At 39.5% G+C, this 13,392-nt stretch overlaps 1 protein-coding gene across 4 annotated transcripts in view; it reads right to left on the bottom strand.

The window, feature by feature from the left end:
* The window catches only part of ctnnd2a (catenin (cadherin-associated protein), delta 2a), a 255,957-nt gene that overhangs the window by 57,632 nt on the left and 184,933 nt on the right, over positions 1-13,392 (bottom strand). For all 4 annotated transcript variants that reach the window (XM_013915545.1, XM_013915542.1, XM_013915547.1 and 1 more), the window contains exons 14-15: positions 10,717-10,930; positions 1,087-1,273 (exon numbers count right to left, since the gene is read on the bottom strand). In XM_013915545.1, the coding sequence (XP_013770999.1) occupies positions 1,087-1,273; positions 10,717-10,930 (401 nt within the window). The remainder of the gene's footprint in view (positions 1-1,086; positions 1,274-10,716; positions 10,931-13,392) is intronic.

Here is a 13,392-nt window from a genome sequence, read left to right as displayed (position 1 = left end):
TTTTTTTTCAAACATCTCAGGCCTCTGTGGGGTTGGTGTGAGAGTATGTACACAGATCAACAAATATGATCAGAAACAAATGACAAACTTTCTGTGCTAGCAGCACGCAAGTGATCAAATAGTTACACATCAAAATTTCAGTCTCATGACAAATTTTAAAGATCAGACCAGTATTGACTTTTTTCTTTAACATGTATTCAATATGAATACATATGTGGTCCAAAATAACAAATCTTCTACAGCATTTTACAGTGTTTTACTGTACTACTTACTACGATTACCTGCAGCTCTTTTTCATCATCAGCCTGACTTTTTACTCTTTCATGCCAGGTTAGCAGATCTAAGAAAAGAATTATGTGATCAAAAAATATTCACTATCATGTCTGCATGCCAGGCTCTTAACAGATGTTTAGATCAAATAGATCAACAAGGAGCAAATTTCATGCGAGTTAACTTAATGCTTAACTCACCATATTAAATTAAGACTACAGTAACTGCTCTGACACAAGTAGAGCACAAAGTAGAGCATAAAGTGTAGGCTTTACTAACACGAGGATGGGCGTTAACGAGTACACACTGAAATATAATAGAAACCTATTTTCTCATACTGAGATGCACATAAACACAGTAATCATGAAAGCTGTAAGTTGTCCTCCGTGATTTCAAACTGTACAAAGAAACAATTTAGAGGCACAATGCACCAAAACGAAAGTCAACACACAAAGGATCTCAGCAAGTGGAGGAGTTGTTTCTATGGTGACCAACACAAATTGGTGCAAATGTGCTTCAGTGAATGAACGTGAAAGGGAGCAACAAAAAAGAACAAAATATGCATATACTGTTTGAAGTTGTGCCTATAATCGCACAGTGGTGAAGATTAAGAAACTTTGATTTTTCTGCAAAAATATTTTCCATTTATTTGACATTTGTCAGTAGATGTATAAACACACACACACACACCTTGAGGTGACTGTTGTGAACTGGTGCAATACAAACAAAACCGAACAGAACTGAATAAAATGATAATGTGATATATAAAAGAAAAAGAAAACACCTGAGACAAGATTTTAAGTGCCTGTTGCTTACCTGAGACAGCCTGTAGCATTGCGCAGCACCTGGGATGTATGGATGTGGAGCTTGCGGTCATCATGGTGATTTGGGGAGGAGTCCCAGTTAGAGTGGGGTATGATGACACTATTGGTCAGAACGGCCAAGGCATCCTGGATGATTGGCATCTTCAGTGCATCACATGATGACAGGTTCCAAAGCACACCTGCATATGAATGTGTTCAGAAAATAAGAAACATTATCCTATTTATGTTTAGACCAATCTTCTTAGTATTTACATTTGTTCTTTTTCAGTGCTTCTCTTTTCATTCTCCATTTTCCTCTCATTCTAATTGGCTGAGGCATGAGGGTGCCTACTGTGAGTCTCCTTAAGTCTTAGGTTTTAGTCCAGTTAAAGGGGAACTGTTCTCTGAACTTTAGACATTAGAGGTGCGTGTTAGAAACACAAATGTTAAATGCAGATGAATCAGACATAAACTAGTCTTTAACCTACTAAACTCCCCAGTACAATGTCTGTGTGATGTCTGATTGAGCCAATCTGCCACTAAAACAGTGTTGGTAATAGTTCAGTGAATTCACAGCCAGCAAGTGCATGCACCACACAGGCAGCACCGTTGCCTAAACCAAGCAGAACCCTTCTTGTAGCAAGAATGAATCTTAAGCAGACTACCTCCTGCTGTGTGCTACATGTGATTGCAAGCTTTGGATAATGTCCTGACCTAAATCTTCCACCATTATCCATATTTCATGTGTGGTACACACACTGCACCAAAATTTATTTTGTATAATCTTTTACATTGGTATGATCTAAGCAGCCTACTGTCAAAGATGCTGTTTGCTTATCATCTTCATCATCATCACCATCATCATCATAATGAAGGATTGTGGAAACTGTCATTGCCAATGTAGACTTACACTGACTAGATAATAGTACGACACTAATATATAAACCACCAAGAACGCTGATTGTTGATTTAGTTTTCTGCAAAGTTTTATCGACTAAATTACATTTACAAACTTTGTAAATAAAACCTCATACTTTCATAAATCAAATACATCTTTAGAGCTAAAAATATTTATCCAACCGTTTCATTTTCATCAAATGAAGTTTTAAGCTCTTCTATAAAAAAAAAAAAAACAAAAACGATTAACAGTTATTTGATCTTACATACCTCATTAACTGCTGTGCTACAACTTTCTCCAAAACCTAATAAAAATGTGCTTGGTTCCATTCACTGTTCAGAAATGTACATGTGAAATACATTTGGCTACATTTTGGGAGTCAGGGCAGCAAATTACTTTAAGAAATAAAAACAGCCTAAAACTGTTTTTTAACCTTGAGCAGAATGACACTGATCTCAGACACACCTTTTCAGAGCATGCGAGGACATATTTCAGGACTGGAAATGCTAACAATAGCACCTCCCTATATTTATCACTTTTGAGTAAGCCACCCACACTTTTATTTTTGAATCCGACTCTTAACTGTGAGAAAGCTCCAACTGGCATTATTTATGACATGCTGTGTCGTACAAAACGCACACAAACTTATTGCCAAATTAATTTTACAGCAATGCATAAACATAAAGCCAGCAAACACAGCTGCATGGTCATATAAATAACCTGGCTGAAAAACAAGTTTTTATGTTTTTATGTATCCATGATATACTAAATCGCCTACAAAGACACATGGATATACAACACACACAAACACACATACACACAAATACACTTTTTTTTTTTTTGCTTCCTGTCAGATGGGATACCAGATGCCTTTTCACAGACCGGTGACAGCAGTAGCCCTGTTGGTCAGCTGTGACACACTCATACGTATCAAACACACACGTGTGCTCATACACACACAGGCTACATTAGCACTGTCACATTCTAGATATGTTAGTTAGTTTCTGTGGCTTTCATTGAACTTTCTTACATAGCAAAAAACAATAAGGTAAAAATATAGGAACCAGAGTGACAGGGATAAATAAAATAAGAAAATATAGATATATCAGTAGCACTGGTGGATTAAGGAGCTGAGAGACTGCCGAGAAATTGGAACAGATTGCAACAAGAGGAGACAACCTCCTTTAAAGCTACAAGAAACTATAAAAAGCTGTGGTGCTATAGGTCATCATCTCTCGTGTATTTCGTGTCAGACTCCAGATGCTGCATGTCCCAATGACAGATGTCGTTCATTTGCACAGTTAGCAAACAATTAAAATATGGGCACAACTCACAATATGCTGCGCCCCACAGTTCAGAGAAACTGTCAGTGAGCTTAAAGGTGTCCTTTCATTCAGTAATTCTGAGTGCAAAATCCAAAGATAGAGACTGCATCTGTTTTCTTGTAGTTAAACCTGTAGTTAAATCTATGTAGTTAAACCTGGACCTCACTTATTATGTGTTGGGGAGCAAACAATTAATTAATAAAGCATATTTAAAATAAATATACACAATAAAATCCCAAAGTATACAAAATTTGTTCAACTTCTTTCAAGCATGAGAACTGAAAGGAAAAATGCACTTTAAAAAATAAATATAAAGGTACTGAAAATAAAGATAACAAAGGGCTAGAAAAATAAACTGTCATCTGTGGACTAATATGAATAAAGCCTCACTTGACTGAAACATTTGTGGAGGCAATGGATGTTAAGTAGCAGCCAGCTTTGCATTCCCCAAAGCAATGCCAGTCTTGAAGCCTTACACTATACTCTACTACATACGGTCATAATGTCAATCTCAGGGAAAGGGATTGGAAGAAAATGAGGCCAGTGAATAGACAAGGAAGGGCAGTGAGAAAGCAAATGCCAGTGTTACTTAGCCAGTGGGTTAATTCTTAATTACAAATGCACAGCTGTTAAACCCAAATAATTAATATTTAATAATTTAGACTTAATAGACCACTGCAGAAAGCAAATGATTAGATGGAATATGCATAAGACTATATATAAGTTTATACAAGAAGAAAGCTAAAAGTAGAGACGGGGAGATGTAATTGGGAATTTGAGAGAAGAGTTTGTGTGTGTGAGAGAGGGCAAGAGAGAATGAGAGGAAGCAAGCTTGAGAGGACAAGAGAAGGAGGGTGATAATAACACAATGACCTTGTATGCTGCTTGGCAGCAATCAAGAGCTTGTACTAAGGCATGTGAGTGTGAGTGTGGTAACATTTGCCTTCACTTTCACTAATCAGCCTCTTGTTTCACATCTCAACTTTCTGTCTTTCCACTTAATCCTGCTATTCACACAGGCTCTTCTCAAATCAAAGTAAAAAAAATAAAATAAGGCAATAAGCTCAAACATATGCAAGCATGCACACACTCTGTTGCCACCTTAGTGAAGACACACATTCAGCAAAACACTTGACTTATAAAGCTGAATGCTGTCAAACATCTTCTGTATTTCTCTCTGCTTCTTTTTCCCGCGTCGGTCTGTTTCTCATGTGGTAAGTGTTTTCAGTGTATGATTGCAATCAGGTTAAAACAGTGTTGTCTTTGATGAGCTGACAAGAAGCAGCACTCAGCAAGCCTTTCTTTATCTGCTCGGGCCAATACATCTAAACAAACACACATTGAGACACAATACATGCTCAGGAAGCGACACGTTGATTTTTGTGCAGGCGCGAATGGACAAAAACACTGATTAAAAGGAGACACGTAAAAGGATGCACTGATCAGTTTTTTTTTCTGGGGCAAGGACATTGTACCGGCCACTGTCCAATATTCTGCAAATTTAAGGCTGACACACACATCGACACACCAGCAACCACACTTACACAGACTTGTCTGCTCTAGAAACATAGATATGTAATGCTTCACTAAACTCAATGTCCTTATGGGTATAACATCAAGTGACCAACAGACAGTGACATCATACTTCAAGCTTGTGTGCCTGTGAGTGCATGTGTCTGCGCTTTTTTTCTTTTCTCTTTCCTTGTCCTTATACCCCATCCCTCTCTGACTAGTTCCCTTTAGACATTTGACAGACAGCTTCCTAGGAGCCTGGTGGTTTGGGGGAGAGAGGAGATGATTGCATGAATTCATGAATAAATGAGAATGTGACTTGTAAGGGAAGAATGAGACCTGTTAGGCCTCAAGTGGTGATGTTTTATTAAACAGCCTTCATTTGTGCAGCTCACTGCGAATTAGTTAGCTGCTGGGTCACAACCTGGTGATGAGCAATGCCAGAGATGACAAATTGCATGGCTGTTGTGTCTATAAAAATCTGTGAATGAGAAAAACGGTAAATAAATAAATAAAATAACATAAAATAAAATAGTGATTTGGGGTAACGTTTTCAGACAGCAAGCTAGCAATTGCTGACTTAACCCCAGAGTCATCGAACCTTCATTTCAGCGGTAGGTTTGTTGAAGACCTTTGGCAGCACAAGGTAAAATCATGTATTGTGGGTAAACTGCCACTGCCAATACTGGAGATTTCATTACCACCAGAGAATTTCACAGTGAAAAGGCTGCATTGAAATTTCTTGAATAACAGCAGCATTTGGAGCTTGGGGATTTAGACGTTGACAATAGAAAATATTTTATGCCTTCAAGTAACAGGAAATGATGAACTGTATTTGTGAGTACAGCAGTATAATTCAACATTGTTGGGCTGTTTTTAACATAACCTTGCAACAGTGGAAAAGTCAGTCAGTCACTTCTGTACACAGGCAGTTATTCTCTGCTGCATTTCTCATAGCTTTTATTCTCATTACCAAACTGACTTCTGGAAATGAGCGCTTGCGTATGTAGCGGAATATATGTAAGCATATTGTTTTCATGTTCAATGCAATTCACAGAAACATGCATTGTGATATGCGTCATAGCTGAGAGAAGCAACCATGTGCAGTTTTTCATAGAGAGGAAGCGGATTAGATGGTGACTAATGGAAGTACTGAGAAGAACTAATTATAATAATCTGAGAAGATTTGTCCAAATGGAAACTTTTTGGATACAGCTGTCTTCAGCAGTTGCTTCTCCCCTCAGCCATTTCAGAGGAGGCAGCAACAGAAACTGTAGTCATGGTCCACTGCATTCAAGGTGAGCCCATGAGTAAGGATAGCATCTCCTATTGACATCCGAAGCCTCTGCATCGACCAGACTTTGACTGACAGACCCAGAAGCCTTGACTTCATCCTATCTACCTCACGCTCAGACCTAGGAAGCCAATAAAGCTTGTCTAAATTTAAACTTCAGAACCAACAGAGAGATAGGGTAAATAGTTAAAGGGAAGGTTTTCCAATCACCAAAAGTAACAAAAAAACTAAAATTTATGCCTGATTCTGAAGAGATTCTGTAATTACAAATTAGAGAGATGGATCAACATAGACGTAATAAGAAAGCAGAATTGGTACAATACTGGCATTTTTTTGAGTTTGGCTTTTGACAGCCATGTCTACGGGTAGCATAGGGTGACACAATCCTAGATCAATCTCTCCTAGTGACAGTCATTGTTTACTTTCAAATTATTCGGCCGTCAAGTAGAATTAAAGGTTAGACTTTGAGTAGAATAAAATTTGACACAGCAAAGCATCCGAGAGCAGAGACACTAACATGCAGTTACAGAGCATTAGCATCATTAGCTTTTCCGTAACATGTTTTAACTGCAAATTTTTCAGCACTGATCTACCGAAAGAGTTGCTATAGTGGCGACCGTGGCTCAGGGGGTTGGGAATCGCATCTGTAACCGGAAGGTTGCCGGTTCGATCCCTGGGCTCTCTGTCCTGGTCGTTGTGTCCCTGGGCAAGACACTTTACCCTACTTGCCTACTGGTGTTGGCCAGAGGGGCCGATGGCGCGATATGGCCGCCTCGCTTCTGTCAGTCTGCCCCAGTGCAGCTGTGGCTACAACTGTAGCTTGCATCCACCAGTGTATGAATGTGAGAGTGAATGAATAGTGGTATTGTAAAGCGCTTTGGGTGCCTTGAAAAGCGCTATATAAATCCAATCCTTTATTATTATAGAGTCACACAATTTCATCTGATAGCCGCTCAACCCAAATACAGTCCAACAACATTAGTTCTGTCCAACAGCACCTGGATTATAAGTCAGTGAATATGGTTCAGATATTACAAGAGTCTCAGCATTAATCCTCCCAGTTCACCATTTTTTGACACGTTCTCTCAAAAAGGGTCACCTGCCTTTAGCCCTTCATTTTTGTTCTTTGCGCTACAGACATACTTCATTTTTACATTTTTATTTTACAAAATTGAGGCTGAAAACGTTTAACTACACAAGCTCTGTAACACAGCTTTTATTAAAAACTGCCTTAAACTGGTAGGATTGTGTCAATGGCCAGGACAGCATAAATCACCACTTACATAATTAACTAACTGTAGTCCTTCTCTGTATTTGTGACAAACAACATCAACCTAACTGAATTACAGAATAATTATGCAACACTTCTTAGACGTGAATTACAGCAACAGCAGGGTGTTACGCGAGGCAAATTAAGACAGACTTCAAACTATGGCTGTACTGTCGTGAAAGCATTTAAAATGTGGAGTTTAATGCCAAGTACCAGAGGAAACAGACAACAGGGGAGACTCATGCATGACACTGAATCACAGACAGGGAAGGGCAAAGACAGGAAGAGTCAGGAAACGGGGGAAGCAGAGATAGAATTTCACAGTGCATGTCTGTCTGTGTGAGATGACTATTTATAAAAGTCGGAGCTCAAAACATGATGCGGTATGACTCGCAGTGAATTTTATTCACTGGTTAATCTGCTTACAGACCACAGACATTCCTTCCCCGAGCTGTTTTCTGTATCTTAGTCTCTCCAGCACGTTTATCATCACAGACATGTATACCTTGGGATCATCAAAAAAAGAAGCCTTTTTGTAATGACATTCTTACTTCTTTATCTTGAATATAAACAAACCTTGTTTTTTAGTGCAGCAGAGATTGCCTGCCGCCACACAACCTGTTATGAGGATATCATTAACAGTGAAAAGGTTCCAGACTTCCTTCCTCCTTCTCTACCCTCCTCTAGCGAGCTGTTATCGATATCTCAGGGGTTTGTAAAAGGACAGAAAAAAACTGTGCACTTGCTTGCTAGCTGTCAGCCTTATGATCCACCAGGGCCTCTTCCCCCTCATAGAGCAGGTGACCTAGTGGGATGGATTTTTGAATGTGTGATTAAAGATGAGCTCTGTTGTGCTAAGTAACAACGGAGACAGAGGTCAAATTGAGCATGAGGGGGCCCTAATGACTTTAGTTTAGTATTCTGTGTGAATGCGCTTTATGGTTTTGGAAGGTTTTGTGTATTTTTGTGTTTGAGTGAATGGGTCTGCTTTATTTCTGAAACTGTTAAATCTACTTGTATGAGCTTGCACATGTCTCTGCTATCTCAGGACTAACCAGGTGTAACAAAGAGGCCAAATGTAGAAAAACAATGGTGAGACAAGTGCAGATACCCACAGTCCAGCTCAACATGAAACAAGTGTGGAATCACATAAAAATCCAACGCACACACCGACAAAGGGAAAGAAAAGTGCGAAGCGAGCAGACACGAGATAACAAAAGATGTGAGTGAAGGACAACAGATGAAAGAAAGGTATTGGCTCTCTCATGTTTTATCACAGGAATCGATATACAAGTTGCTGGTGAGAGCTGCTTATAGGAAATCTTTTAGGCTGCTAACATTCAGATCCCCACTTATGACAAGTCACAGTTTGAGCAGCAAGATAATGTAATGTACCTTTTGTGCAGCTGATACCAAAAATATGAGAAAATTCAAAAATAGACATGGTCCTATATAATCATGCATTACAGGACAGTATTTATAATACATATGTTCCCACATGAAGTGGTCTAATCTAGTGTATTAACATAATGTATAAATCTTACTATAGTGCACTTAAACTCTGCCTGTCCATGAAATCACGAGTTCAGCAGACAAAAACAGCACACGGGTAAATCTCAGTAGTTCTGCATATTATATATTAGCATATTTTATTTCTGAAAGTGGAGAACTCAATCAAATTGTGCTGTGGATGATGTGACTGCATCAAAAAATGTCCCTAGTTAAAGGTTTTAATTTGAATGAGGGATTACAAAAAAATACTGGCAGCTCCCAGTGTTGCCTCTCAGCCTCCTCGTAGACGCACGTATCATATTAATGTAAAAATCCTAGGTGATTTTTAGTAAAGTTGACCTCTGACCTTGAGGTCAAGGCCACTGGGATTTGAACTCATCTGAGGCTTTCAGTTTCTGTACCTGTGGTATGGATTTAAAAATCCTACGTCGTCTCATGCTCAAGTTATCACATTCACAAACTTAGGTGTCCATGCTGGCAGGATGACATACCCCATCAACCTTTAACGGGTAAGGCATAGCTGCATAAGCATAATTCACAGACACTATGTTTCATCAATATTGCCAATGTCATACTGGAAAATAACTAGCTGACCACTGAAATTCCATATATCCTAGATGTTTGCTTGTGTGTAAGCACACATCTATGTGTTTCTTTTTCTTTTAAGCAGCGAGGGGTGCAGTGTTGTGTTACTATTTGCTACTCCTCTAGTAGAATATTAAATTCTCAGTGGGAGGCATATTGGAAAAAAAGATGATATCAGCTCAAATGTGTATTATCTGTGTTATTATCTAACACCTTATGTGGGTGTTTAAATTTAATCTATACATTTTTTGCCTAAACATATTTGAATGTGTATTTGCATGAACGCTTGTATGCGTGCACGTTATTAAGTTTGTGCGTGTGGGTGTATGCACTGCTGCAATGTGTGTTTCAACTACACCAGCTAGTTTGTAGTGTTCATTCCCTCAAGGTTAAAACAAGATTGATTCCTGCTACAAGTGTGGGGCTTTAAATTCCACTTTAAGCAAGAATTTGAATGCAAGGTGGGCCTATTCACCTTTTTATCATTGCAGACATGCAATAACAATTAATGCAAACAAAAAATAATAACCCCCCCCCCCATAAACATGCACTGCATTACATCTTACACGTCTTAATAAAATATGTCAAAAGGGACGCTTGACAAAACACTCCTAAGAATAAATAACATTCACAAGGATTGTTGGCATTCTTTGCAAGAGTCATACAAGTCATGGCTGCTGAGGACAACTGTGACTGAATGGTATCATTCAAGTGGAATGTGAAATAGTTGTGCAAGTAAAGAAGATGAACAGCCTTGGTTTGGTGAATAGTAAAGTTTTCTGACAAACACTAATTCACTAAAACTTGACTGTATGAAGAACTACATTCACTAAGCCAAAACGGTTGCGGGCGCTGTCATGGCCAACCGAGACCACTTAAGTCACTAAATAAGAAGTAAAACCACAATTAGACGAACGAATGAAAGACACATACAATATCAATACCAAGAAAAGACAGAAAGAAAGTTTAATTTTTTTCCTTTTGCTGGCTGAAAGATTCTTTCCTAAAGCAGCTTTAGTGTAGGTGTGTGGTATGTAGAGCAGCTTGAAAGATCCTTGCATCCTCACATATCAAATTCTATCCACACATTCACATAAACATGGGAATTGCACACACACACACACACACACACACAAACATATTCCATTAAAATCTCTCCCGAGGCCATAAACAGAGCCATGCTGGAAAATAACTGATATACGGTACATGCTAGGAGCTGAAGTAAAAAATTGTCACAGACAGCGTACCTGTGACTAGCTCTCTGATTTCCACATCTCCGGTCTTCCTCAGCAGGCGGACCAAGGCAGGAATCCCCCCGCAGTTCTTCAGGGTTACTTTGTTCTCATCATTGGCCTTGCCATACACCAGGTTTCTCAAGGCTCCGCAGGCGCTGCGATGGACCTCACTCATCCTGTGGTCCAGTAGATCAACGAGCAGCTGGATGCCTCCCTGTCTGCGGATCTGAGTATCAAAGAAATCGAATCAATCAAATCTGTCGTAAATGAATAATATATATATTAATAAAAATCAGCAGCAAGAAGTATTGTAGAGAATATTTTTTTCAATGCTGAAATTTTAATATCTTGTACTCCTGATGGCTGGTTATTTATCTATGCAAGTAGCTACTTCGTACACAGTGTGTATAATGTGTGTTTGTGTGCGCATGTGTGTATACAGCCTCCAGTGTCTGTCAGTCCTGCCAATCAGATTAACAGCACAATGTGGGCTAATTAAATATACTAATGACGGGGCTTTAACAAAAAATGACACTTAATTACACTGATTAGGGAAGAATAAGCTTGCTTGTGTGTGCCTGTATGTTATAGAATCTGCACGTTACCCGGCAGGTTTTCTGTGTGGTTGCCCTCCCTTCTTAGGTTTTTGTTTCCTTTTATCACATTTTTTTTTTGCATATGATAATTGATATGCATGAACAGTTCACTTATGAATTGGAAAACTAACGTTAAATTTTTATCTTAATGACTAAAAGATGAAAGGCAATCATGGCAGCCTCCACAGATTCAGTGACTAGTGGTTGTTTATCCTTTTTAAGAAGGCGTGTAACACACACATTCCAAAACCATGCATCTGTTACCTTGATTTATTTTAAATGTGTATTTCAGCCACCAAAAGGCAGGCATAGCAGGGAAAAATTAAATTAATTGAACACTTCTTTAAACTGTACATGACGACTCACCTAACTGCACAGCAAATCTGTACCCAGCTACACTGCTTGCCTTGTGTCTGCTACTATTTTTGCCTTGTAAATACACATGAAGAGAAACATGCTTAGCCACAGTTTGAGAAATAAACAAAGTCAATCAGTTTAGATTTATGATTATATCTCGATTCTGTGAGAGGGCGAGGCAGTCAGGACTGTTAGCCCAGTAGGGATCACAATGAGGGCACTCTGGCGTTACACATAATGCTTTCCCCCCATGGCGCGACACATATTGCTCTCTCCCTATGCTGGTGGTTTTTAAACCTCCCACATCACTTCTCCACTGCAGGGATCTTCATCAGCCTTAGGGGGCCAAAGAGCTTAAATCAGCCTGTGTTTGGTCCAGTCGACAGGGGTGTTGCGCTAATCACTAGAAACAGGCTGCTGAGATCTCCAGGAGACTAGTCGAAACAAGGATGGAGCAACTAGTGTGTGAGACAGAGAGAGAGAAAACGAGAGGGAGAGAGAGTGTGTCCCTCATGCTTCCACTTTTATTTAATCTCTTGAGCACTGCAACTGACAGACTTACTCAACCAGATAACTCCAGTTTTTCACAGTTAGATGCATATTCAGACTTTTTGAAACCCTTTAATATTTTTCAGCTCGTTCCCCTCTAAACATGGGACATTAAATATAGAAAATACTTCATTAGTAATGCCTGCTTCAATGTGAAGCACCAAATGGATGGATTTTACTACGCAGATGAGCAATAAGACATGAATGGACTTCCAAGGCTTTTTTTTGTTTCATTTTTTGGCTCTCGCACACTCGCACTCATACTTTTAGCATGATTAAGTCAAAAATAGGTGTGCACACAAGCGCAAGCAATAACCAATGATAATAAAGATGCACATAAGAAGAGAGAAAGCGAGAGTGAGGGTGACACAAGAAAGAGAAAGCATGAGAAATGGAGGGCAAAGAGGATGTGGGTGTTTCATGACACAGCAGGAGTTTATCGAGCAAAATGACTTTGCTTATCTATTCAATTAAAATGGATTAAGGAAGGCAGTGAATGGCAAAATAACCTTGCTAGATTGGCCATACAATTTCCTCAACCTGATTTGCTGCCCCTCTTACGCCCTCTAGTCCCCACCTCTGCTCTTCTTCCCATCCTCCTGTTCCCCTTTTCCTTCCCCATGCTAATTCGTGCACCTCTCCCTGTTTGTGTTTATGTCACACTTAATCTGTTATTCCACTTTGTATTGCCTCTGAGCTACATACAAGGCTTGGCAATACCTCTGTGCCTGCTCCTCATGTAAAGAAGATTAGAAGCGCTGATTGATTTGTCTTTGTCTCACGCTCTTCTGCGGTGGACACGGCTATTGGTAACCCATAGCGACAGTTTTTCCGTGGTAACAGTTAGCAGTGGTGACAGCTGAGATTGTGAGAATCAGAGATGCTGCCAGCATGAAAGCCGGCAGTGGGATACATGGGTGTCACGCACCTGAGACGGTGTCACGTGAAGCTTAACAAGCGTTTATGACTAACCACATATGGAACTTCAGCATTAACCACTAGCTCCAGACAGGGTGCATGTGAGTGTGCAGACAGAGAGGAGATGTGTCACACCTTTTAACTGTTTATGTATTCACACACAGAGGCAAGCATACACACATACAAGGGGTTGTGTTGTCTTCACTTGACACTTAGCCTAGGGCTAACTGCAATTTAGAGCCTTCCAACCTTTGGTTAATTGAGTTTT

This window comes from Pundamilia nyererei, unplaced genomic scaffold, assembly GCF_000239375.1.
Source record: "Pundamilia nyererei isolate P.nyererei 1_Seehausen unplaced genomic scaffold, PunNye1.0 scaffold00007, whole genome shotgun sequence".
Taxonomy (NCBI): Eukaryota; Metazoa; Chordata; class Actinopteri; order Cichliformes; family Cichlidae; genus Pundamilia; species Pundamilia nyererei.
This window is presented reverse-complemented; position numbering and strand designations above follow the sequence as displayed.